The sequence below is a fragment of the Oreochromis aureus genome, linkage group 2 (genome assembly GCF_013358895.1).
Source record: "Oreochromis aureus strain Israel breed Guangdong linkage group 2, ZZ_aureus, whole genome shotgun sequence".
Classification (NCBI taxonomy): domain Eukaryota; kingdom Metazoa; phylum Chordata; class Actinopteri; order Cichliformes; family Cichlidae; genus Oreochromis; species Oreochromis aureus.
Window position 1 is genome coordinate 14,319,139 of NC_052943.1, and position 23,965 is coordinate 14,343,103.

The 23,965-nt window shown below is 38.9% G+C and overlaps 1 protein-coding gene across 2 annotated transcripts in view; it reads right to left on the minus strand.

Annotated features, from left to right (window-relative positions):
- pcdh11 (protocadherin 11) overlaps window positions 1-23,965 on the minus strand; it is a 130,699-nt gene that overhangs the window by 94,788 nt on the left and 11,946 nt on the right. Inside the window, exons 3-4 of one of the 2 annotated variants that reach the window (XM_039618918.1) lie at window positions 19,884-22,391; window positions 12,517-14,581 (exon numbers count right to left, since the gene is read on the minus strand). In XM_039618918.1, the coding sequence (XP_039474852.1) occupies window positions 14,498-14,581; window positions 19,884-22,391 (2,592 nt within the window). In that variant the 3' untranslated portion in view covers window positions 12,517-14,497. Of the gene's footprint in view, window positions 1-12,516; window positions 14,582-19,883; window positions 22,392-23,965 lie in introns of those variants that run through there. The other variant, XM_039618914.1, reaches the window with a different exon arrangement.

Below are 23,965 nucleotides of genomic sequence, written 5' to 3' on the forward strand. Positions count from 1 at the left end.
TAGTTATGTTAATAGGATTTCAACTCAATTTATTCAAGTGCTGATCAATGGCATGCAATCTCGGCACTTCATGCATTATGTATTTTAATGGAACTCACTTGTTTTATGGCTGAATGGCTAAAGGTTAACAGTCCCAATAGGTGGGACTCCCTGAAGACTAATCTGAACTTCAAACACAGCTTCTTTTCACATTGCAAGGCAAAAGCGCACAACAACAGAAAAGTTGTTTTTATCACCACCTCTTATGGCTCATTGAGAGAAAGAAGCGATTTATTACCTCACATCCTTTGCTCATATTAATGTGATTAAACTGCCCATGGATATTTTACTCTCTGTAGGAAGTGAGTGAGAGAAAACGGGGAGTGAGAGGTTGGGGAATTAGTGAGAAGGGTGGTGGTGCAAAGAGGGTCCAGGGGAAAAGTGAGGGTGGGAAATGATTAGAGGAACGTGTAGGTGGGGTGGAAGTGAAAAAAAGAGACTAAGAGAGGGAGTGGGGTAGTATAAGTGGGATAAAATCTCAGCCCAACAACAGACCTAGATATGTCACAGTTTCCATAATTATGCTAATTTCCATATCATTTAACTGGCATTTTCACATTGAAAATGAGTCATTTCACTAGTGAGATCTTAAGTCGTGTTCTCTTCAGTTTAATATGGAAAACATCCAGGCGTCTCTAAGGACCCTTGTCTCTCTCCACTGCCACTCCCTGCTCTATAAAACTGGCATGCTATTCCCAAGATGAGAGTCCCACTGGACTATGTGAGGACTGTGCATTAAAAACCCCTCCAGTCCCTTCTAAATCTAGAAGTGGAAGACAGAAGGGGCTAGAGACACATCCCATGAGGGTCACTCGGCAGTTTTCACCTTATTGTCTTCTCAGTCATAAAAATTTGCCTGTGGCTTCTTTGGAAAATGATGTTGAGCTGCCCACAAGATGACTTTTTTTTGTATTCTTATGGAAAGTCTACATTTTAAAAAGGCATTTTTGTCACCTTGCCAAAGAGAAGCCACTTGGAGATCTCTATTATGCACATTATGCATGAAAAATGTCAGCAGTGTAATGGATTGTTGAAAGGATGTAAAGATTTGATCAAGGGTTATTTAGAAGCAATCGAACGATGAAAAACCAAGAAAACAATCTGGCTTTTTGGGAGCTTAAATGGACAAGTGCTGCAGCAAGCCTCACAGCTGGCCTGCTTGAATATGGATTGCACTGCAGGGACATTTTACACTATTGCTAGGTAAACAAGCATGAATGCATGAATCAATTCAGAATAAGTTAATGAGAACAAAACTGACTTGCGCAATCAAAATTTGGCCGCATTAGCTGCCATTATCATTCTGTCATTGTTTTAGTTTCACATGGATGAAAGTGGATTAATGGTAAGATGTATGATTGCTGAGGGAATAAGGGTATTTGGTGAGGCGAGTGGAGGCTTAAAGCTGTCAGAATATCACTTAGTCGACAAAAGATTCCAGTCAGAAACATGTAGTATAAGTTGTAAAGAACCACTTGCCCTCAACACAGTCTGAGAAGGTTCCAGCCATTTTAACTGGCGCCATCAGTCTCCTCCAGGTAATGCAATTAGATGCCACTAATATCTTGGGATGCTCTTCAAACTGCAAAAGCACTTTTGCTAAACAGCACACACTGTAATAACTAGTGACAGCACTCAAGGAGCCAGATTGAAAAAGCTTTTGCATGTGATTGGTTCGAGTAATTGCACATACAGAATGCTCCAACTGATAGAAAACTGAAAACAGATGTTATCCAAATCTATGCTGGCTTGTTTGTGTGGTTCCCAGGCATGAGAGCTCACCTTGGATTAAAGCTCACATACTAAATTTGGGCAGCTCGGGCAGTCTTAAAGTGGAAGCCTGTGATTTCATCTTTACATTGAGACAATTGGAATAAAAACAATGATTAGAATAAAAAGAAACAACAACACTTAGGTTAAATTAAACTCTCAGACAATATGTATGTGCTCTAATATTCACATTTAGAACCACCTACTATAGCCCCGGAGTACCCTGAGAGAAGCCGTCTAGCTTCAGACCATCGATACATCACTCCAATCCTCTTGCTACTCTAACGCGGAACAAAGTCGCCCACACTTAACACATACAGGCAAACAAATGCATATGAACGCACATACAGCGCATCAAGAAAATGCCATAGGGCTACAGACACAAGTAATCAAAAGTTCATTGAATCATTGTAATCTTAGCTTAAATCTCTTCACTTGACGGATTAACTGGAATATCAAAGAACACAATGCAATATAACTAAATAGGGCTGATCAGGAGCTGAGATAGTGGCTATGTATCCAGAGACACAGAGATAGAGAGACAGAGAGTGAGGGAATAGGATCTGCTTCTTGCTCCCACTATTCCCCTCAAGGCAACGTCAGGATAAATCTTCTAAGGGATTATCCCGGCTACACAATGTTCTCTGTTCTGCCCATTGTATGCCTCTTTAAGCACAATTGATAAATTAGTTATTTATATTGTGCATGGATCAAAGTCAAACACTGGATTTTCTTTTGATTGTCTGGTTTGGGAAGCATTACAAATAATCGGCTGCGTGTGTTCTGTCTATGCCAAATTCCACCGCGCAGACATGTACGACTCTGTATAAGATTATATTATACAGAGAAATTGCTAACAGGCTAAAAGTTTCACTTCTTTATAGCCAAAAGGTATTTTTTCACATAGACAGATACTTTCACAGAGACTTATATAGCTCAATAGGGGCCCAATCAGTCTTAAATGACTTACACATGGGATCAGATATCTCTTAGGGAACCCTTCTGCTTTTAATTTAAGGTAAACTAATAGCTTCATTTATTTGTAATTAGAAAAAAATAATATCTGCTTTAACTGTGTCTCATCCTCTCCACATCCTGCTGGCAGCTCTCTCTTCAAAAGTTCATGAATTTTAATTCATTTTGGTGGTTAGGCCAATCCCCCTGTTGTATGAAGCGACAGAGTTTTAGTCAAATTGAATTACCCTCTCTGTGTTTCACTGCTCTCACCTCCTACTGTCCTCATTTCTCTCATTCTCTTTCTCCCCCTTTCCTCCTCGCCTTCCTTTCATTTTACTCTTCCTCTGCTGCCTTATTTTACCTATCCCTTACAACTTCCTTATTTTCTTCATACACTGCCTCTAGACAGCAGTAAGTTGTATGTCTGTGTTTTAACTCTGGTTGCCCCTAGCACATGTAAATGACTTTGGCACTTGATGTTTGAAGAGAAAAGATGAAGAAAAAATCCCTAAGTGCAAAATCAAACAGATAAGAGCCAAGAATCTTCACGTTGCTGGGGAATGTGTGTCTTGACATGCACCGCCTTTCATGTTTTCCTTTAAAGTAGTCAAGGACAGTTAGTTTTGGAGGAATTCTAATCCTGAATGTTAAGGATACGATTATGGGCTCCATTTCTGTAACATAAAATATTTTTTTTAAATGAGAAATCTAATGGAGGGATAACAGGAAGTCTCTATAACTTTAATATTGAACAAACCTGATGTGTAAAGCCTCTTGTGTTATCACCCAGCCCCATATGTGTAGCATTGCACTCCACCAGTCACAGCTATATAATAACATAACGATAGTAAGAAAAAAAAAAAAAAAAAAAAAAAATGCAAAAGAGTAAAAATCTCACATGTCAGGAAGTTGGTTTCCCGGTGTGTTTGATGTGACCCACATTACAACAAGTCATTCAAATGACCTCTGAGGTGTTATCTCCAAAAGGCAAACATGGCAGCATTACCCCCCTTCCTACTTGGTAAGGATGAAAATATCTGACTTTGCAAAGATTCTGTCTCTCTGCATCTGCAGTCTCACATTTTCAAGGTTAAATGTTATATTAAGAATATGTGAGATAATGGTGTTACAGTAAATGACGGGGATAAACCCACATCCCTAACAGAGTTTCGGTCAAATAAAATCATGGTTAAGCAGTTCTTAGTGACTACAAAATACACAGCTTTGCATGTCCTAACCTATTATGTATTATTGCAGGGTCTACCTTACAGTATAAAGCGCCTTGAGGCGACTGTTGTTGTGATTTGGTGCTGTATAAATAAAATTGAACTGAATTGAATTGAATGTCCTATATATTTATATATACAGTCACAATTCCAGTCAAGACTCTTTATATTTTAAGGTAAAGACCCTCCGTTACTAAAGAGAAAACCCCAAGCAGTTTAGAATGAGCATAAAAAGCAAAATGATTATATTTTGCTGGAGGTTAAGTTCATAAGTAGAGTGGGAATAATAAAACAGTTTAAAAAGTTGAGAGTTTAGGCTCTATTGAGTGATCTTTCTTAAGATTGTGTTGTAGCTTCTGGTGTGGAGTGCTTCGTCCTTCTCTGACCTGGATCATCAACAGTAAACCCATTAGAAAGAGAACACCAGATGACAAATAACCCAGCATCATGCTGAGCATTCATCTGCCGTATTTGTCTGAGTGACAAAGCAATTCTTGCTGGCAGGGCGGGTCATCTTACAGGCTTGCTATGCATGTAGCCAATACAATACACACTGCACATAACTCAGAATCAACTCCCTTGATCTTACTGATAACGTCCGTAATCTATTAAGGTGGAAAAAATTACCATCTATTGACACATCCATTCTTTGAGCCCCACGGAGGCTTAATTGAAATTGTCTGGAGGGAGACACAGGCCTCCATTTTTACCCAGCATGTCTTTAAGCATTGAAGTAAGCAGTTCTTCATTGACAAGTTGGCTAAAACTCCACAACTTAACCAGAGAGACTGGACACCCCTGGCAATCTCTTTGTTGTATCTAAATATAGTGAGTCCCATAAGTCCCTCTTGTAAAAAAAAAAAAGAAAAAAAGGAAGAATTCATTATTTCACTACATCCCCCTACTCTGATTTACATACACAGCAGAGGAAGGGTAGTTTTTTATCATGGCTGTTCCAAGAATATGTTTACTGATCCCCAGCAGAATAGCAAGGCACAAAAACAAGCCAGAGATCCACGTAGTGCACCCTTCTCTCAAGAGGTAGACATGATCTCATGTTATCCATGTTTTCCCCAAAGTCATATGTGCATCATGTTAGTGAGACTCGGAGTCTGGAACTCAGCCTTTTTAGTCACTTTGTTAAATAATGTATCAAGGCGCTGAATAGAGTTAAGTTGAGATGAATGCAGGATTCAGTATTGCATCATCTTTTGTGATGTCTTCATTTGCTTGATGTTTTACTTCCCTATATGTGATGCATACTTAAGTACTTGGATGTATCTTTATATTCCTAAAAAACTTTCATTGACTCACTGCCACTGTACTTTGCTGTGCACTTGCACTAATAGAGTCCTTTTTAACTTTTGTGAGTAAGTAAGACTCCCTTTGTCTAGTCAGTGTCCAGAGCTAATGCATAGCAATAGTATACTCATGAGTCACTGCATGCTGCATGCTTTGATGCTTTACACTCTCATCATATTGCTAATATTGTTGGACAGTCTAAGAAGTATGACACAAACTGTAGTTTTCAGGAAAAAACATTCAGAAAGCAGTGCTCTGAAAATAAAAAAATCAAACTTGTATATCTATAGAGTCGAACTCAGAATGGACTTGCTTTCAAACTTATACAGGAGTACCAATCATTCTGAAAGTCTTCCTAAGCATGCTATACATGGTCACTGTTTGCATTGGAAAGGATTCCCACAATGCACTCCCAAATGATTTGCAGACATCGGCTGATGTGAGTCACCGGGCAAACAAATGTGGTGTCTGGGTGACCTTAATCACTTCCAGGTTCATCGAGACTCAGATTTCACTTGTGTGCCTTATTTCAGGTCATTGCCTCAAAGTCAAAGTAGGGCACAGTCATTATCTGAGGGAGCATCACACAATCATCCACACAATACAAAAAGGTCGGCACAATTCACTGAAGTCATTGAAGTGTTGTCCATTATTTCTGGGTTGGAACCCATGTCTGCTCCATCACAGGGAGTGCATATCTATATGTGTGGATTACAGGTAATCTAAGTTGTGCCATTCCATTTCTTTTGCCGAAAAGTGTATATAAAAAGATATATTGTGGACATTCTGTAAGATCATTATTGTATGACATTAAGATGTTCAAATCTATGTGTCCAGTCTCCTACCTATTGGTTTCATTAGCTAAAGAGAAACGGAATTATCTTACCAGCACAAAATGCAAATAGAGTAAAAGCTTTCTGTTATACTTATTTTTTTAGTTTATAACACAGTCATAACACAGTTATAACCCAATTAACAGCAGTTTTAGCTTAAAGGGTGAGTGAGAAGCACAAGTGTCTGACATGAAGCCTTATCATTTCATAATGAGTCTCTTGCCATTCAAAAAATACAGACCTCTTCTGCAAACACTGTCAGAATACTATGAAATAGTATGACTGATCTTGGGAATGGCTTGCTGCTGTTTTTGAATACTGTATGCATTGAAATTCTGTCTGCAAATCTGTGACTTTCTCACACATTACTAAAGAAGACTTTTTCTTGATTCTATTATCCTTTTGCATTTCAAGATCTTGGTCTCTTTCCTTTTTTTATTGTGGCATATGTTTCCAAGCACTGGAGCTAAAGTCTTCAGTGCTCGTTGTTGCATAATAAAAGCTGTTTCTGAAGGCATTGGGTCAAGAAGTTAAGTTAAAGGCACTGATATGTTCTGTTTTGTTTTTGTGAACCTCAAAGAGCCAGCAACGACTTAAATCTGGTACAAGTAAAGGTCCAAGCAATTAGTATGAGCTGCATGATGCGTGTTACCACAGCCTAGCATTAGCTTTATGTGGTTCACCATCTAATATTCTCTGTTAATGGTTCTGTACATACCTCCTTGCTGACATCAGCTTTCAAGCACATCACATTGAATAAATTTTTATTACGAGGAAGCACTTAAATAGCACAGCATGGACGAGAAGAAACAAATGCAATAACTGCATCAATTACAGCAAGTATCACACAAAGATATCAAGCTATGCTGATAGGTGCAATTACAATGTATAATGTTTGTGTGTCTCATGCAAATTGTTTCGAAAATGACCGTTCCCCTCAAAAGGCTTGTTCGAGAGCGCTTGACTCTTTTGCTTGTGTCTGGATGAAGTGAGAGCGCACAAAGACAATCAGCATGTCATTGTGTATATGTGGATTAACTTTGCACCGTGTACATGTTTGAGTAGGATGCATTCTGGGCTGCTTGTCTTTTGTGCTTCTACACCAGACTGAGCCTGACAGCTATGCACAATATCCTGTTATAGCACACAACTGCAGAGACAAAGAAAAAAATGGATGCAACAAATGCTTTAGTTAAATAGTCCTTCCGCTCGCATATGCCGTGCACAGTTCTAATTAGTCAATGGGCTGATCTCATTTGTTCAAATGCTTTTGTTGCAGGTGTCCAGTCCAAGCTGAGAAGATTGCCGGAGGTATTAAGTGTAGAGAGGTAGACTTAGGGAAACAATATAAATGACTTAATGGATTACATGCCGTCATGCTTACAGCTTACTGAAGATATTGTAGTTCAAAAACCAAAAAAAGTTACTGTTTCTCCTTTTTTTGACAGTTAAATGGTATACTTACAAATTTCAGGGAGAAGAGAGTCTTAACATGTATTGTTTTTAATATTGGCTGTTTATTGGCTTTTTTTTAATTACCTTAAAACTTTGATGGGAACTCTGTCTCTTTTTATAATACGTCAGCACACTAGTGGTTCAGTCCTGAAGTGTTACAATTACCCTCAAGGACTTTTTTGGGGTTCGTAGTGTGTTTGTGTGTAACCACACTGAGGAAGACAGCCTCAAAAGGGAGTGTTAATGGATATATCACTTGTGGGAAGTCGTCTTACTCACTGGATACGGTATGTCCACTGCACCAGAACAGCAAGTGTTCAAAATGCAGTGATTAGCGCAGTGTCCAGTTAATTTTAACAGGGTTTGCAATGGGACTAATCAGGAATTAAGAGTTGGCATCTACTTTAAATCGCCTTCTTTACGCATTCGTGGGGGGATACTGTCAGGATGGGAAAAAAGCAATTGTCTGCGGTCTCCTGATTATCCCCTGCAAAAGCCTATAATCTGGCTGAAAGTACTTAAAGAGTCAAGCAGCAAAATAAACAACATTGATTATCATCCCACTGTTCTTTTTTCCCCCTCAAAGTAGACCAAGCAGAGAGGGAGGGGGATGAAGGTTAAGGTTGTGCCTTCCCCCGTCAGCGCCATCTGCTTGGGCAAATGTTAAGGCAGGCTAAATACCCCCTGATTCCTCTGTTCAAACCAGATTATCAGCTATTCTAAGGAGGCGGACGAGCATCTTATCATCTCCCAATCTCTTTTACAAAAGCAAATCAAGAATTCTGCAGGAGGATTACCAGGATTAAGGAGAGCACAGACATAGCCTTCCTTGGACATTGTCTTTAAGTTGCCGCCTTCTAGTCTGGCCACCTTCAGCTTGCAAACATGCATGCGTCTTGTCATGACAACATCCTTAACACTGACTAATTCTCTTGAGCAAAGACATTATTCCTAGGAGTGGTTGTTTTTGTCACACGAAGTATTGTTAGTCTCTTTCAAAAAGAGTAGTGTTCAGATGCAGACAGCTGAACCCTGATTTGCATATCACCAGTCATTACATGCCATCAGTCAAGCAACCCAGCTACATTTCAGAAAAGAATATCTGCTTTGCACAATTTTGACAGCATCACATGGTGTTAAACAGTGATCCATAGTGGGAAGTGGCAATGAAATAGCACAATAGATTGGCATGCAGGTATTCTACTGTATGATTTTAAAAAAGTAAAACTATTAATTCTCTCACAATGGGACGACACCAACACCAATGATCACACCTGCCCCATCACAGCTACACACTTCCCAGACTGCATGCCCTGACATTATTGCATTGACAAGAAAAAAAAACACAACAGCAACAGTAAACTACAATAAACACTAAAAGTAGTTGAAGAACAGTAACACTAATGACCATGCACCAGATAATATCAGTGGCAAATTAGAACCCAATTTACTTAAACCATTGTCCACAGATAAAATCCTCTGTGACAGAGGATGCAGGAAAAAATCCACTCACTGCTGCGAATCATATTTTCCGTCTTCTGAAATCAGTACTGTGTGAAGCTGCTTGCAGAATATGACATTTGACTCCAACTCTTTTTGAGGAATAACTTTCTTGTAGTTAAATTACATCAAATGAGATGAAATGACTCCAGCACTTTTGATTTTACTCTGTATCAGCACACTGCTGTGGCTGGTAATGAGGAACTAATTTAAACTCAAACAGCCTTTATGTGAGTGTGGGTTTTTTTTTTGCAGATGTCCACGACATGTTATTGCACCACTAATGCCCAGGTAGCAAAAACTGATACAGAAAAAAAACCCAAATATATAAAACAGAATAGCAATTTTACATTTTGCCTAATCTTTACAGCACTCTATTTTTTTCAGGGGAATTAGAGCTAAGTGAACATAGGCGAAGCAAAGCTTGAATCCACCCGAGTACCTCAAAGAATTGTGGGATAAGGGAAATGGGAAGGCTGCTATCTGCTGAAAAATGTTGTAAAGATCATTTATCTGTATGTACATTCACAAAAGATAAAATGCAATAAAATATAATAATATAAATCAGATCCTGATAAAGCCATGCTAACCCACCTGAAACTGTGATTTAAGAATTTTATGTGGTCATTAATCAAAAGGCATTATTAAGCCCACACAAGCGATCACAATGGATTTCTTTACCTGGGATGTTTTTGGAAATACAGAGGCACACTAACTGTCTTAAGGGCACACCAGCCAACCATATGCTCCTTGCACACTAACGGCGTCCACTGTTTTAGATCACACTTTTAACAAGGAACAAACAATTGTACAAGCAATCGATGTTCTTCAGATGCCTGCTCCACAGTCACACCTCGTTTAATCAACAGAATTGTTTTCAATGAAAACAATCTCCGGGCTGTAGAGCTACTCAGTGTCTCAGAAAGAACCACACGGCAGGCTTCCACACTGATTTGATTGTTGCACACACAAAGGTAGATAGACCACTGCAGCTATGGGGGATGATTGAATTATTCAGTTTGGCAGAGATTTGGCAGCAATTGTGTGGAGTGTTGCCTTGAGTGGAGTGCAACAGGAAAAAAAAAGCACAGCATCTTCTTGTTTCCTGCACCACTGCACAGCACATGCATAAATAGCCTCTGCTTACACAGTCAGTATTGCTTCAGGACAACTTCACATCATACCCTGAGCATGCTTGCTGCTTGTTAAATTGACCTACACCTCCCCAAAGACAACCAAGCTATTAAATGCCTTCACTTTAACCTGTGTTATTCTCTATAACATAAAAAGACATCAAATATATGCAATACCATCCTCACAATTCAACATGCTTTTAAAAAGTGAACTTACAAAGCAACTACGGCAATCATTTAGTTTAAACAATCTGCAATTCTGAATTGTAATTTTATACCGTCTACAGCAGATATCATTGATCCCAGAAGAGAACGTGAGTGACTTGTAAAATCAATGTGTAATGGTTTTTGCCTACTCAGTTGCTCCTTTGCAATCTTGACCACATAAATAACAGATATGCTTTAGTTTTATGTTACATTTATTAGAGGCAAAGAACTGATAACAGGGCTGATGTACTGATTGCACTGATTGCATGCATTCTCAAGGTTGAGGAAAGTCACTGGGCCAGCTATGCAGTCTTTGCCTGGTATGAAAACTTCACACATACTTTCTGAGTATTATTAGGGTTCAGTATTCCCAACTAGTTATTAGGATGCAAGCTTAAATAATGCAGTGAATAGCTGACATTACAAGGAAATAAGAAGCCATTGTCTAAATGATGAAGCAAACAATGTGGAAAAAGAAACATATCCATATAATTTAATGAAGGGCATTTAGCAAGCCTCTCCACGAACATAACCGCTGGCTGCATGTGTGTCTGTGTAAAGCCCAGCATGTTGGGCCATATATATGATGCTCCAGCTGCAGACGTATCATTGCATTATACAATAAGTAATCAAACTTAGTACATATAACTTGCTTCCTGGCCTGGTAAATGAAATTGAACACTGCCTTCTCATAAATCACGAATCAATATGTCAACAAAGAAACTCTGCTAATGCTTTGCTCAGTGACACGCTGTAATGTAGCTATGGGGCGAGCTTTAATAGCCATATAAAAAGATAAAAGTACTGGATTTTATGTGCCTTTTCTAACAACCAAAAAACTAAAAACAAACAAAGAAAAACACAGTGATTCACAGACAGAGCTAGAACCCAGCATCCACTGAATAAATTTCCTTTTCTTCAGCCTTTCTTCTTTCTTAATTTGGACTTTGCACCAAGAAGCTGAAGAAAACTCCATCTAACACATACCACTCATGAACAAATGTCAAGACTCATTAATGGTTGGCTGTTAAATTTATTTATGGTTCATCTGAAAACATGTATTGCCTAATTATATATGAAAGAAAAAAAAATCAAGCTGAATTTATGTTCCTCAAAGAGATACATCTACCTTATAATTTATCTACGCTCTCTGTTTTTATGCCAAGACGATGCATTTATCAGGTTTACATTTATCTATTAATAGAAAGTTGACATTTATGCACTCTCCATTGGAGAACGCTTTTCTTGAGTGTGCACCACTTTCTCAAATCACCAAGGACACTTTTCCCACGGGAACTGATTAGCTCTCTTGGTTTCAAACTATGAAGTAACTTTGATAAGCAATTAAACATTTCCTGTTGTCTCGACTCAGACTTTGTTTTATGCCTTTCAAGTCTGTATTTTTGGATCAAATCCGCATAAACACCACATAACACAATGTTTGAGCAGTGGTTATTGTACTTTCTAGCATCAGTCTCTCTCAGATGTGTAAACCCCTGTTTTCGTGCCCTACTGTACATCATAAGAGCAGAGTTATCTTTATCAAATGATCATTATCAGCTCTCATGGAAGGAAGATAAATAAAAAAAAATGTGTTGGTCCAAAAAAAGCTCCTGTTTGGCTGTTTTCTGTCTCTGCACTTCAAAGGATGCGTTCTTCTCGAAATTTCCATAACTTTTTATCTGTAATCTGTTCCTAATTAGTGATGTAAATCTTTTTTTTCTTTTGTTTCTTTTACCTATTTAAATGCTATACTGTTGCAAAATGTAGAAGAAACATGGGTGTTTTTCTGTGGCTGAAATTGACCTATTAATGCTGTCTCAACCAACACAGCTACACATATTTTTACAGGCCACAGCCTGTTTTACCAATACTTAATGTCACCAACTAAGTGTATATGAGAAAAACAACAAATTATTCTACAACATGTGCTGGCCTCATTATAGTCTTACTGTTCTCATCAGGCAGACACGGCATCGTGTGCAGAAAACTGTGTGATGTAAACTAATATTGGATGCTTAAAACAATGAATAAGAAGAGTCATCGAAATATGCAATACAATGCAAAAGACTTTAATAAATTTCAGAAGCGCACACATACATAAACAAAACATTTACAGTTTTCTCCACACTGGCAAATCAAAGTCAATTACAAAGATCATGTAAGGTGCATATTGTACTTCACATTGAATAAAAGTGAGGTTTCTGTCTCCCTTACAAGGACAAAAGCTTTCCCCTGCATGTTTTTTTTTTGTCTTTTCCCCAAAGATCAGGCAAATCTAATTATTACACAGTGCTAGGATGCTATGTATATTTCATACTGTGGCTCCTACGCAGTAGTGAATACATTTGATACCATAATTACATGAATATACCTCCTTAAATAATAACAACCTGCCTTACAAAGAGGTGACACACATAAAATTAAAAGCTTTAAAATGGACACAGCCTGTACAACCATGACAGATTAAAGACTGGAACAAAATCAAAAAAAGGCATCTTGTCTGTGCAGTCATTTCATTTAATTATATATAGGAGGGAAAACAGCACCTAGCCAAGTCAAGCCGCACATTTCTAACTGACTACACAGACTTTGTCCATTTTAATTACTCTAATTCTATGTTTATATTTCTGTACTGAAGTTGCCTTTTAGGCCTTACCTATTAAAGACGTTTAGCTTACCAATTAACAGGATTATTGAACAATAACGCTGCAAACCCATCGAGCCAGTTACTGGTGTGCACGGTAGAAATGATTCAATAAGACATAATGTGTCATGATGGTCCTATGAGTGGAGAAAAAGTAGAAAAAAGCGTTGCTCTGAATAATAAGTATTAAGTGCATCATAGTGGATTTTTTTAATCAAATCTTAACTTATTGCTTGTTTTTAAACTCAATCCTGGAGTACCTATTTATTTTGGTGTTCAGTGTTCTTCTCATCAGAAAATACATTTTGTTTTTTGTTTTTTTTTTCAGTGTAAATAAGTGTACAAAGTGAAGCACTTTTTGCTTGAACCCAAGAAATATTAATGACTGCCAGAGGATTATAATTACGATTTTTTTTCCCTACCATCTGGAGTCATTTTAATATGGGTCCCAACAGTTAAATCAGTTCTGACTTCGAAATAGTAAGCGACACACAAAAGGTTAGGCTTAGTGCTCTTCAAATCTGCCCTACATAAACAGCTTTTGATTATAACCCCAGCAGTTAGTCCCTTGTGATTGTGGCTTAGCTCAAAGTATTAAACTTGTCCTACCATTTCTACCAGTGTAATAACAGCATGGCGAACGGTAGCACAGCTAAAAAGCACTGCGAATCTGTTGGTATTGTAGGGCCACGCATGCATCTGCAACATCAGCCACACTTGTCACCAACAATGTAATCAGTTGCAAAAGTGGAAATAAAAGAGGCGAAGGGTGACAGACATGATACACTGTGAGCGGGCTCAATACTGATGGAAGCCTACAGATCATAGGCTTTGCAGCATAAATATATTAAAAGTCATTAGTTCCATGAGCAAGCCCAGATAGAGCAACATCAAATGATACAAAAAATAGAAAGTAGGAAAATAAAAATGGCCACCAGGCAGTTTTGAAAACAAAGCAAATAAAAGGCAATCAATAAATATAAACACCATCAACTCTGTGATAGATATACATACATACATATAAACATACTTTACAGATCTACTGACTGTATTTGACACCTATTTTACAGAGTGGGTGCTGGAGTGGGACATTTTTTGAGGAGATTATGGGGCATACAATATCATCCCCACTGACAAAGGTAAATAATAGCAGAGGACTCAGTAAAGCATTTCCAACTTCCAACAGATTCACATGAAGGGCTTTGTCAAGTTTCAGGCAGCAACATGAAGCATTGTCTGTTTTTTTCTGAGACTCCTCTTCCCCCCCCCCCCCTAAATTCATCTTTTCGCTCAATTGTGTGAAGAGGTGGTTTGAGGCTGTAGAGGCAGTAAAGTACTTGTTTTCACCTCTTCAGTTCTTGCCTTCCTCCTTTCCTCCCTCTGCCCTCTCCCTCTCTCTTTTTTTCTTTCTTTTCTCTCTTTTGGGAGCTAGAGATTGATTTTAATCCTGTGGGAGCGAGCTGTACCTGTGCCACAGAGTGTGCCATAGTGTGGTGGTTTCAGTGCCATCTCCTGAAATATAGAGAGACAGACAGATATAGGGAGATTGTAGTTACAATATCATTGAGCTCTGAGCAGCCTATGCTGTAGCCTTATCAGTGTGAGGCTACGTTGAACACTGATTAAAGAAAACTCCAAAAAGAGTGTGGATGATATTTAAAAAAAAATAAAAATAAAAAAAATAAAGCATTCTTCAAGGTACGGCTGGCAATCAAGTCATTATCTTGTCAGGTTTCCTTGAAGAATGCTACAGGTATCACACATTTGTGCATTTTCCTGTACTTATCAGAGCATGCAATCTCATCCAATTACCACTCCCAATTTGTCTTTTGTTCTCTCCCACCACACTAGTGCAGCACTCTTCATTTCCCCTCAAAAAAGAAAAAAAAAATATTTGGATCAATTTAGGCCCAGTCTTTATTTCGGACCCTTGCCAGTGGGTCCTCTGATATGTACAGAATATGACATTTTGCTGTTCCTCACAAAGGTACCAACATATCTGCGAATATCTCAAGTGGGAAGAATCTGTCTTGATAGTGCTCACATTAACAAAGCACAGTGATTACAGATGCAATGACTCAACAATGACTCAACAGAAATAAACAAATAATAATAATAAAATGCAAAAAATGACCAAAAAAATCTACTACAAACAAAACCAAAATCAGTTGCAAGGATTTGAAACTGATCACCTTGTGAAATCATAGCTTTAATGCCTGGCTGTGCACCCACTACCATTAAGCACAAACATCCTGCAATCAAACATCAAACTATAGGTGGCAAGTGTGACTGGCCCATTCCTTCCCCCGCAAAAATAAAAGATGTCTGCACAAATAAGGTTTAATATTGCCTTTGTTATCCAATACATCTATAAAATACGTTTATTTATTCAATGTCCAGTACTGTGGTCATCCAATTTCTTGATATTTTGCTAGGAAAATTGGAAATTTATTGAAAAATGTGCAAAGATACATTGAAATACAGTATGCACATAAGGCAAAAACAATGTTTATACAATTCTGACCAGCTTCAAAGTCAATATTTGGTATGACCAACTTTAATCTCCAAGACAGCCTGAACTCTCTTAAGCTTTCTTGTAATTTCTTTAAATCATCTCCATGAATAGTTCTCCAGGCTTGTTGAAGGACATTCAAAGCTCTTCTTTGGATGTCGGCTGCCTTTTGTTCTGTTCTTTGTCATGATGATCCCACACAGGTCCAGACTCTGGAGAGGCCAATCCATGACCGAGTGTTCCACTCTGTGCTTTTCCACCCAGGTTTATTTTTACATTATTGACAGTGTGTTTGGGATCATTGTCATGCTGGAAAATGAAGCCATTGCTATTTAGATGCTTTCCAGAAGGTATTGCATGGTGGATCAAAATTTGATGACACTTTTTTATGTTAGTAATCAATTTTGACAAAGCCTCCACCATGTTTTACGTACATACTGACAATGATTTGAAACAAAAAAAATTACATTTGGATTAATTAATCCATCAGACCTGTCGCCACTGAGTTTCAATCCAGTTCTTGTGTAATTTGATATACCTCAGCATTTGTCCACTAGCACTAGCACCATGTTTTTGTGTAACATTAAAGCAAAAAAGTGCCTGTATTGTAGAGACAACACTTGAGTTATGTGTTTTTTATGCTATAATAATAAAACATTCCTCTAAAACTGGTCAGGTAGAGGGATTTGACTGAAAAAGAGAGAAAAAAAGCAGCCAATGTCCAAAGAAAAACCTTGAAAGACCTTCCGGAAGCCTGGAGAACTATTCCTTTAAAATTGAGAACAATGTCTGGCTTCTTGGAATGAAAAAATCAAGAAATCAAGGAGGGCTCAATACTTTTGCACAGTACTGTGTGGAGTGGTACCAGAAGACACTAACAAAATGTGAATCTCAATTCCTGCACTGTGGGCGTAGAATTATGGGCCAAACATAAGAAAATATTAGCCAACCTATTCATGATGATGTCTGAGATCACTTAAGCAGGGTGGTAGTCATTTGATCTGATTCCTCTAAATCACATACGCTCACAAGTGCTCCTCATCACTGGAGGCAGATTGACCTCTAATATCGAGGGGGTAGGGGTTAAAAGAAAATGATGAGATGCATAAAAAATAGGAAGAGAAGGGAGGGAAAAGAGCAGATTTGCATTTATAGCTCTTACTGTATAATGAAGCCATATGGTGGCACAAATCTGTAGTCTCTGAAGTATTTTTACAAGCTTTAGTCTTTATCAGCTACATCTGTAAAGTCCCTGGAAACATTTTGTTGACCTTCAACCATAATTATCTCCAACCGCATTCCCTCTCTATTGTTATTCCATGGCTCGGCTTTTTGTCTATGTTTCATTTTCACCTTCTTCTGTGACAATTAGATATTACTTTAATGCACTAAAGAACTGTGTCACTTTGATGAAGAACAGGGAAAACTTCCTATGATCTTTGCGTTTGGAGTTTTTTTATTAAGTGAAGCTGAAGAGAGAGTGAATAGCTGCCACTTACAGACCAAATGCAGTTTTTCTTTCAAGAACCACACTACAAATGATCTATACAAGTTCTCCAACATTATGTTTATACCACATCAGATCAAGAACCACACACATTTTGAAGTGTTCTTCATAAGTGCTTTTTAAAACTTTGAAAATGTAGTTTCTTCGAAGAAACATGAAGATCAAATCAAACAGATTCAATTTTAATGTCGCTTTAGCAAACAGGGCTGCTGGGCATCTATTGTCACATCGCTTTGGATCCTGAGGACAGGACTCACTCAAGGCTAGTTTATGGTACTCCTGATAATCTTAAAGGACAGCTGCCTTTTTCTTCTTTCTTATCAGCCTCTTTCTCAAACCAATTAGAGTGATTTTAATCATACTGTATTACGAGTGATTAACCCTTTAGTGCATTTAATTAACCTTTGCAGCCAATGATTCTCATCAGGCAAAGCTTCATGCTATTTTTTTCTATGACATAGGCTTTAAATAAGCACACTTTAAACTTGTGGGAAATCTAATGTGTAAAGTGGGAGGAATCACTTGCCAATTGCTCAAGGGGACAGAGAGAAAAAAATAGATATATTGCCAGCTTAACATAACTAAAGACGGATCGCTGAGGAAAACCAATGAGAACAATTTTTTTTTTTTGCTAATATTGAAATATTAGTAGGATACAATACCAGAATATGAGAATATTAAACCCATGTTCTATTAGATGAGTGGATAAATATACCTTAGAAATAATCAGATAGAACCATAGCCGAAGAGATTTGGCAGAATGTTTACTAATTAAATATTCATTGATTTGAAATTATTTGCGAAAAAATTAAAATAAAAATTCTTCACTCTGATCAGTAACATGAGTGGAAATCAATTTCAATCCTTGATGCATAAAATTCATAACGGATAATAATTTAGGATGGTTGAACACAGACTGAATATTTCTGCATATTTCAGGGCAGCCACTACTTGTAAGAGGGGAAAATCATTCTGACAACTCGTCAGTGTGTCATATAAACACATTATGGATGAAATCTTTGGTACCAGGGGCATGTAGCAGGCTTATGTATAATGTACCATGGCAGAGCATAGCTTTTAACTAGGGTTTCAAATAAAAGGTGGATGAAGGGAATGACTATCAAGTCTGTGTGGGTGTCTTCATAAATTAGCCTAAGTACAATACTTCACAGGATCAACAGTCATTTGCCACAACTATGCTATGATGAATTTTAAAGCTTGCTAGATCTCAAATAGAAGCATAGTGAGAGCAAAAAGAAAGAAGTGAACCAAAGATCGAGAAACTGTGTGCAATATGATGCTAGACACAAAGAAAAGCGAGCACCTCCTCAAACAAAATCAATTATTGATGCAATATCATGAAATTGACCCAGAATTGCATGAATGACAGTTGTGATAGTCATGATCAAAACAGTAACAAAAACGAAAGCCAGTGCAACCAAGCAACAATGGGAATCATCAAAAATCTTAAAAGAAGCAAAACGAAAGACAAGGAAATGATTGGAAAAGCCAGAAAAATCAACTGGATGTTTGACACTAGGGGAAAACTATGGCAACACACACAGATCGGTATGAATAAATTACGACCCCACGCACAGACCAATCAACTGTCATTAATTCCATCGTCAGAGTGATAGCAGGTCAAATATCAACATGATATTACTTTGTCGTGTATTAGAAATACAACAACATCACCCTTCGGTGTCCTGTCGAACACAAACTGCAACACATCAGTGTGGCAAACCTTTGTTGTGGTCCTCTCTAACCTTAGACCATTTAAAAAATGTAAAGAATTTGAATCAACATATGCCATTTATAACAATAATTGGGGTCATTAAAGTAGGACATTTATGGGCTAAATGCAACGCTGGCCTGGCTGGCTTTTTTTATTTTACTGCTCCCTTGGTGTTTAAGTATACTGGTCTCAAGGCTCTGCGTCACCTTGATCCCTGTGACCCCCCCTCTCCCCCGCCCCAAACAGTACTCAGTCTTCCCCACAGCGCTCTGCTCTGGCTGTCAGCACAGAGCAAGGCCACCTCTCCTTACTTCTGATTTACATTTATTTCCCTTTGCCAGTTTTTATTTATTGGGGCACTTCACATTTGGCAAATATCTCTTAGGGAATCAGAAGCCCTTTGCTATACCTTGGCATTCAAATGAGTTTCACTCCCACAAAGCATCACTGGCACAGTTAAGCTAGGACTTAATATTTTCACGACTGAAGCCACAAAAATGGGATTTCTTTATCAAGTTGTTTTAGCACAATTTTTTTTTATTTTTTTGCACTTTTACTTTCACACTTGTGCCTTTGACAATGTTAGCCAAATAGTCACAGCTTCATTCATCCTAATAACTCAAATTCAGAGTTGCTGCATCTCCCAGTTTGCACCGCCGGCAACTACTAGTACTACTAACAGCTAGCCACTGTAGTTGTTCTGCTTCCGTTGCTCAAAGATTGGATTTTGAAAGCTGAGCATGTTTTTTGGTAAATGATTATACAGTTATGGTTGCATTTAAATGGTCAAAATGAAAACAGGGTGGATTAACAACAGTACAGTGGAAGGTTTGCTGCATTAATTGCAACAAATTACGTTTTCTTTCATTTTTGTTTGTTTCATTTCTTCCCATTTTTAGGTGGAAATGACATTCATGAAGACATGGTCATGGTCTGTGTAGGTAAATCCCCTTCCTTCATGCTCCCACCCACCCCCTTTAACATCACCTACCAGAGGACAGCAAGGGGAGCGTGAGTGGGGACTAGTGTGGGTGGGTTTAAAAAGGAAGTCATGAATTACCTGTCGGTTGGTGCTTTGCCCCGCAGTCTTGAATCCCCCCTGACAGCTGCACTCTGAGACACTGTATGGGTCGGAGCTAGTCGATGAGCATTTGGAGAGTGAGTCACATCCCACCACAAATGTGTTGTCCAAGGGGAGCTCCTGGATCACGTGGTGTTTCTTTGGGGCCACTGGTGTTTCGGGTTTGATTTGAAATGTAGGCTGAGGGGATGCAGATTTGTAATGCTTGGCTAAATCGGGGCTGTCAGGTTTGAAGGTGGTCGGCGTGGTTGCCCAGTTGTACTTCCCCATGGTTTGCTCCTCTAGCTCCACAGGGAGATCCAGTGTACCATTAACATGCTCGTGCGTGGGGTCGTCAGGCTTGGATTCATCTATGGTCACAAAGTTCAGGAGGAGGCTCTTAGGAGATCGCTTCTTTCTCTTCTTCTTTTTCTTGATCTGACGGTTTTCTTGGTTAGGTGACACCCACTCTCCACTTTGCTTGCCCTTCTGCACTACTTTATGTCTGGGTGTCTGTCGGCAGCGCACTAAAGCGGTCACAAATATCACCAAGATGACAGTCATGGTCCCTGCTATGATAGCTATGACGACAATCACATATCCGTTAGCTTGAGGCGCTACCTCACTGTCCCCTATGTTGCGATCCAATGGTGTCTCCATACTTTTTCGTAGTTGCTCTTGTATAAAGGTAGAATTTGACACAGAGTCATTTACAAACAAGTGAACGAGTGCAATAGCATGTAATGACTCCGGCTGGCCTAAATCTTTGACTTTGACTACCAGCCTGTGCAGCCCCTGATCAGCTGCAACTATTTTCTCCTGCAGTGTTATGTTACCCGTTGTTTTGTCGATGGCAAAGAGACCTCGAGGGGAGACCCTAGATGTAATGATGATGCTGCTAATAAGACTGTATTGCAGCTCAGCATTCATACCAGTGTCATTGTCAATGGCAAACACTCTGGTGACCACAGCACCAGGGGTGGTGGTGGTTCGCACTAGGTCATATGAGTAATTGGAGGACGGAATGACGAACACAGGGCGATTGTCATTCACATCGACTACATTGATAGTGACCTTGGCATAGGAGGAGCTTGGAGGTTGTCCTCCATCAACTGCCTTTACCATAAATGTGTAGGAGCTTTGCTGTTCCCGATCAAAGGTAATATTGGGTTTGATCACGCCAGTTTGGGGGTCAATGATAAAATTGTCTTTCCCATTCAAAATGGACAAAGTTACAACAGCATTATCTCCTGCATCTGCATCCGTTACTGTGATTAAGCCAACAGTTCCATAGAGAGGCAGGTTTTCAGGCACATAGAAGTTGTACTCAGGGTGTGTGAAAGTTGGGCTGTTGTCATTAAGGTCCTGGACAATTAGCTTGACAGTGACATTGCTCTGCAGGGATGTAGAGCCATTGTCCCTCGCTATGACAGTGAATGAGTACCTCTCCTGCTTCTCTCTGTCCAGTCGTTTGCCAACAGAGAGAATTCCTGACCGTCTGTCAATGTTAAACCCATCAGGTGCATCAGGGCTGAGAGTATAAATAATCTCTGCATTATGTCCACTGTCTGCGTCAGTGGCACTTATTTTTATTAACTGTGTAGAGGGGTCATTGTTCTCCGGTATGGAAAGCTGGATTTCTGGCTGGGGAAAGATGGGCGCATTGTCGTTCTCATCCTTGATTTTAATTAAGACCATAGCTGAAGTGTTCAAAGGAGGTGTCCCCCTATCCGAGGCCACTATCTTAATTGCATATTCTCGAGTCGTCTCATAATCTAGAGGAGCAGCTGTCTCTAGTAAAAACTGATCATTAAAGACAGGCTTCAATCGAAAAGGAACATCATGGTCAGTGTAGCAAGCTACTTTGCCATAAAGATCTGCATCCTTGTCAGTAACAGTAATTAGGGCTATTTTGGTGTTCAGAGGTGCATTCTCAGACAGCAGAACAGTTCCATTAACCAGGTTGATAATGTAGCGAGTGTCTATAGAGGGAACATTGTCATTAATGTCTGTTACATTAACAGTCACTGTGGCTCTGGAAGGGGTGGAGCTGCCATCACTGGCCAGGACAATGAGTTTATGAACAGGAGTTACCTCCCTGTCCAGTGGCTGCTTCACAGTGATAAGTCCAGTAGAGCTGTTGATGGCAAAGTGACGTTTAGTCGAGGAAGAGATCTGGTTGCTGAAGGCGAAGTGGATCTGCGCATTGGAACCCAAGTCTGCATCCGTGGCATGAAGCTGAGCGACCGATGTTCCCACTGGTGCGTTTTCTGGTACTGTGACTTCCAGCTCACTGTCCTTGAAAATGGGGCGATTGTCATTGACGTCAGAAATGGTGACTTGGAGAATGGCTGTGCTGGATTTGGGAGGGTTGCCACCATCCTCCACCTTTATCTTCATGACAAAGGTATCCTTCTGTTCACGATCCAGGTTCTGCTGAACAATAAGTTGCGGCCACTTGTCACCTTCGGGCGTCTCAATGATGTCTAAGCCAAACTCACTGACACTCTGCAAAGATAGGACAATATATTTAATTGTAGGTGTTGATTTTATATACCTATTTGAATAATGGATATAAAATGAAACCAGCTTGTTAGTGTTAAATAGCATTTTACATATCCACTCATTGTTTTTAACTTTAAATGACATTTCTCACAGTATTTTATCCTTAAGTTTTTGTTTCTTTGTTTGTTTTTTGGGGGCTTTACCCCTTATACTGTCTGGCACAAGACAGTGTGAGTTTCATTTGGTGCAAAAATTGCTAAGCCACTTCAATAAAACCAGACTCGACTGATATATTAGTACCATAACTAAGAACATCACATTTTGACTTGGGTAATAACAAAGAAATATGTGATAACAATTCCAAGGCATCCTTGGGCATTTTTGTTCTTAAATTGCAGATTTTTCAATTATCTTATAACAACAAACATCTTGTTGAGGTTTCTCCTTAGGTTATTCAGGTTCCTTTGTAGCCCTTCTTATGCATTCTGATGAATGTCAAGTTAAACAGCCTGGGAAATTCTTCAACAAAGGCAGCTGGCTCTTTGCTCTGCTCTGCTCATCTCAGTTGGGTCCCTGCAAATGTGCAAACATGCTAATCATCAGCTTTTTTTCAGGCTTTTGTTCATTTCTGACACTTTCTAAACACATCCCCCACAATATATGAAATACTTGGTAATAAATCCTTTTCAAATGACCATTTTTTAGTAAATGATCTGTTTCGACTAACTACTACTTTAAGGGATTTGTTTACCTTTTTATCCTCATCATCCGGTTTCTGCTACTATCAATAAAATCAGACTGCACTCAACCTTTCTGTACAGTCTCAAGTTAAAATGAAACAGCCATCTTTATAAACATTTAAAGTTTGACATAGGAGTGAGAGACAGCCAAGAATAGAGACACACCAATAAAGCACTTGCACACGCCTCAAGAAATCTCTATACATAAAAAGAAAGACAATCAAAAATTCTGCATATTAGAAATGCTTTTCACTCAGGAAGAGCTAAATCTAGGCAAAAGTAAAGCTGGAGGATAATAAAAACAAATACATGAATAATCCACATGATAAACCCGAGGACCTGGCACTCAATGTTAAGAGTAATTGCGTTCCACCCCCCCCAAAAAAACTAGCACTAATGTTCATCATTTTCGTAGTCCTGACAAATACATGGTATGGATCCATACCATAGCATACTAGTATGAGAGAGAGAGGAAAAAAAACAGAGAGTGAGAGAAAGAGAGAGAGAGTAGGGGAAGGAAATAAGAAGACGATCAAGCCCATGAATGAGCTGCATGCACATTATGAAACAAAGAAGCCCTTTGAAGCTCTTTCAGTCAGAAGCAGTTTCATGGTAAAACAAGAAAAAGCATCCTCTTTAAAGAGATAAGCTTCATGCTGCACATAATGTTGGAAGAGATTACTCTGTCTAGGCACAGCTATCAAATGAGATTAAGATATATACATTCTGCTTATTCAAGGGAGAAACACTTCAACCAAATTGTGAGCACAAGAGTCCTCAGTAGGTTTCAAAATCTAGAACTGTCCTTGTGCCAACATAGCTTTGTAGCCGACACAA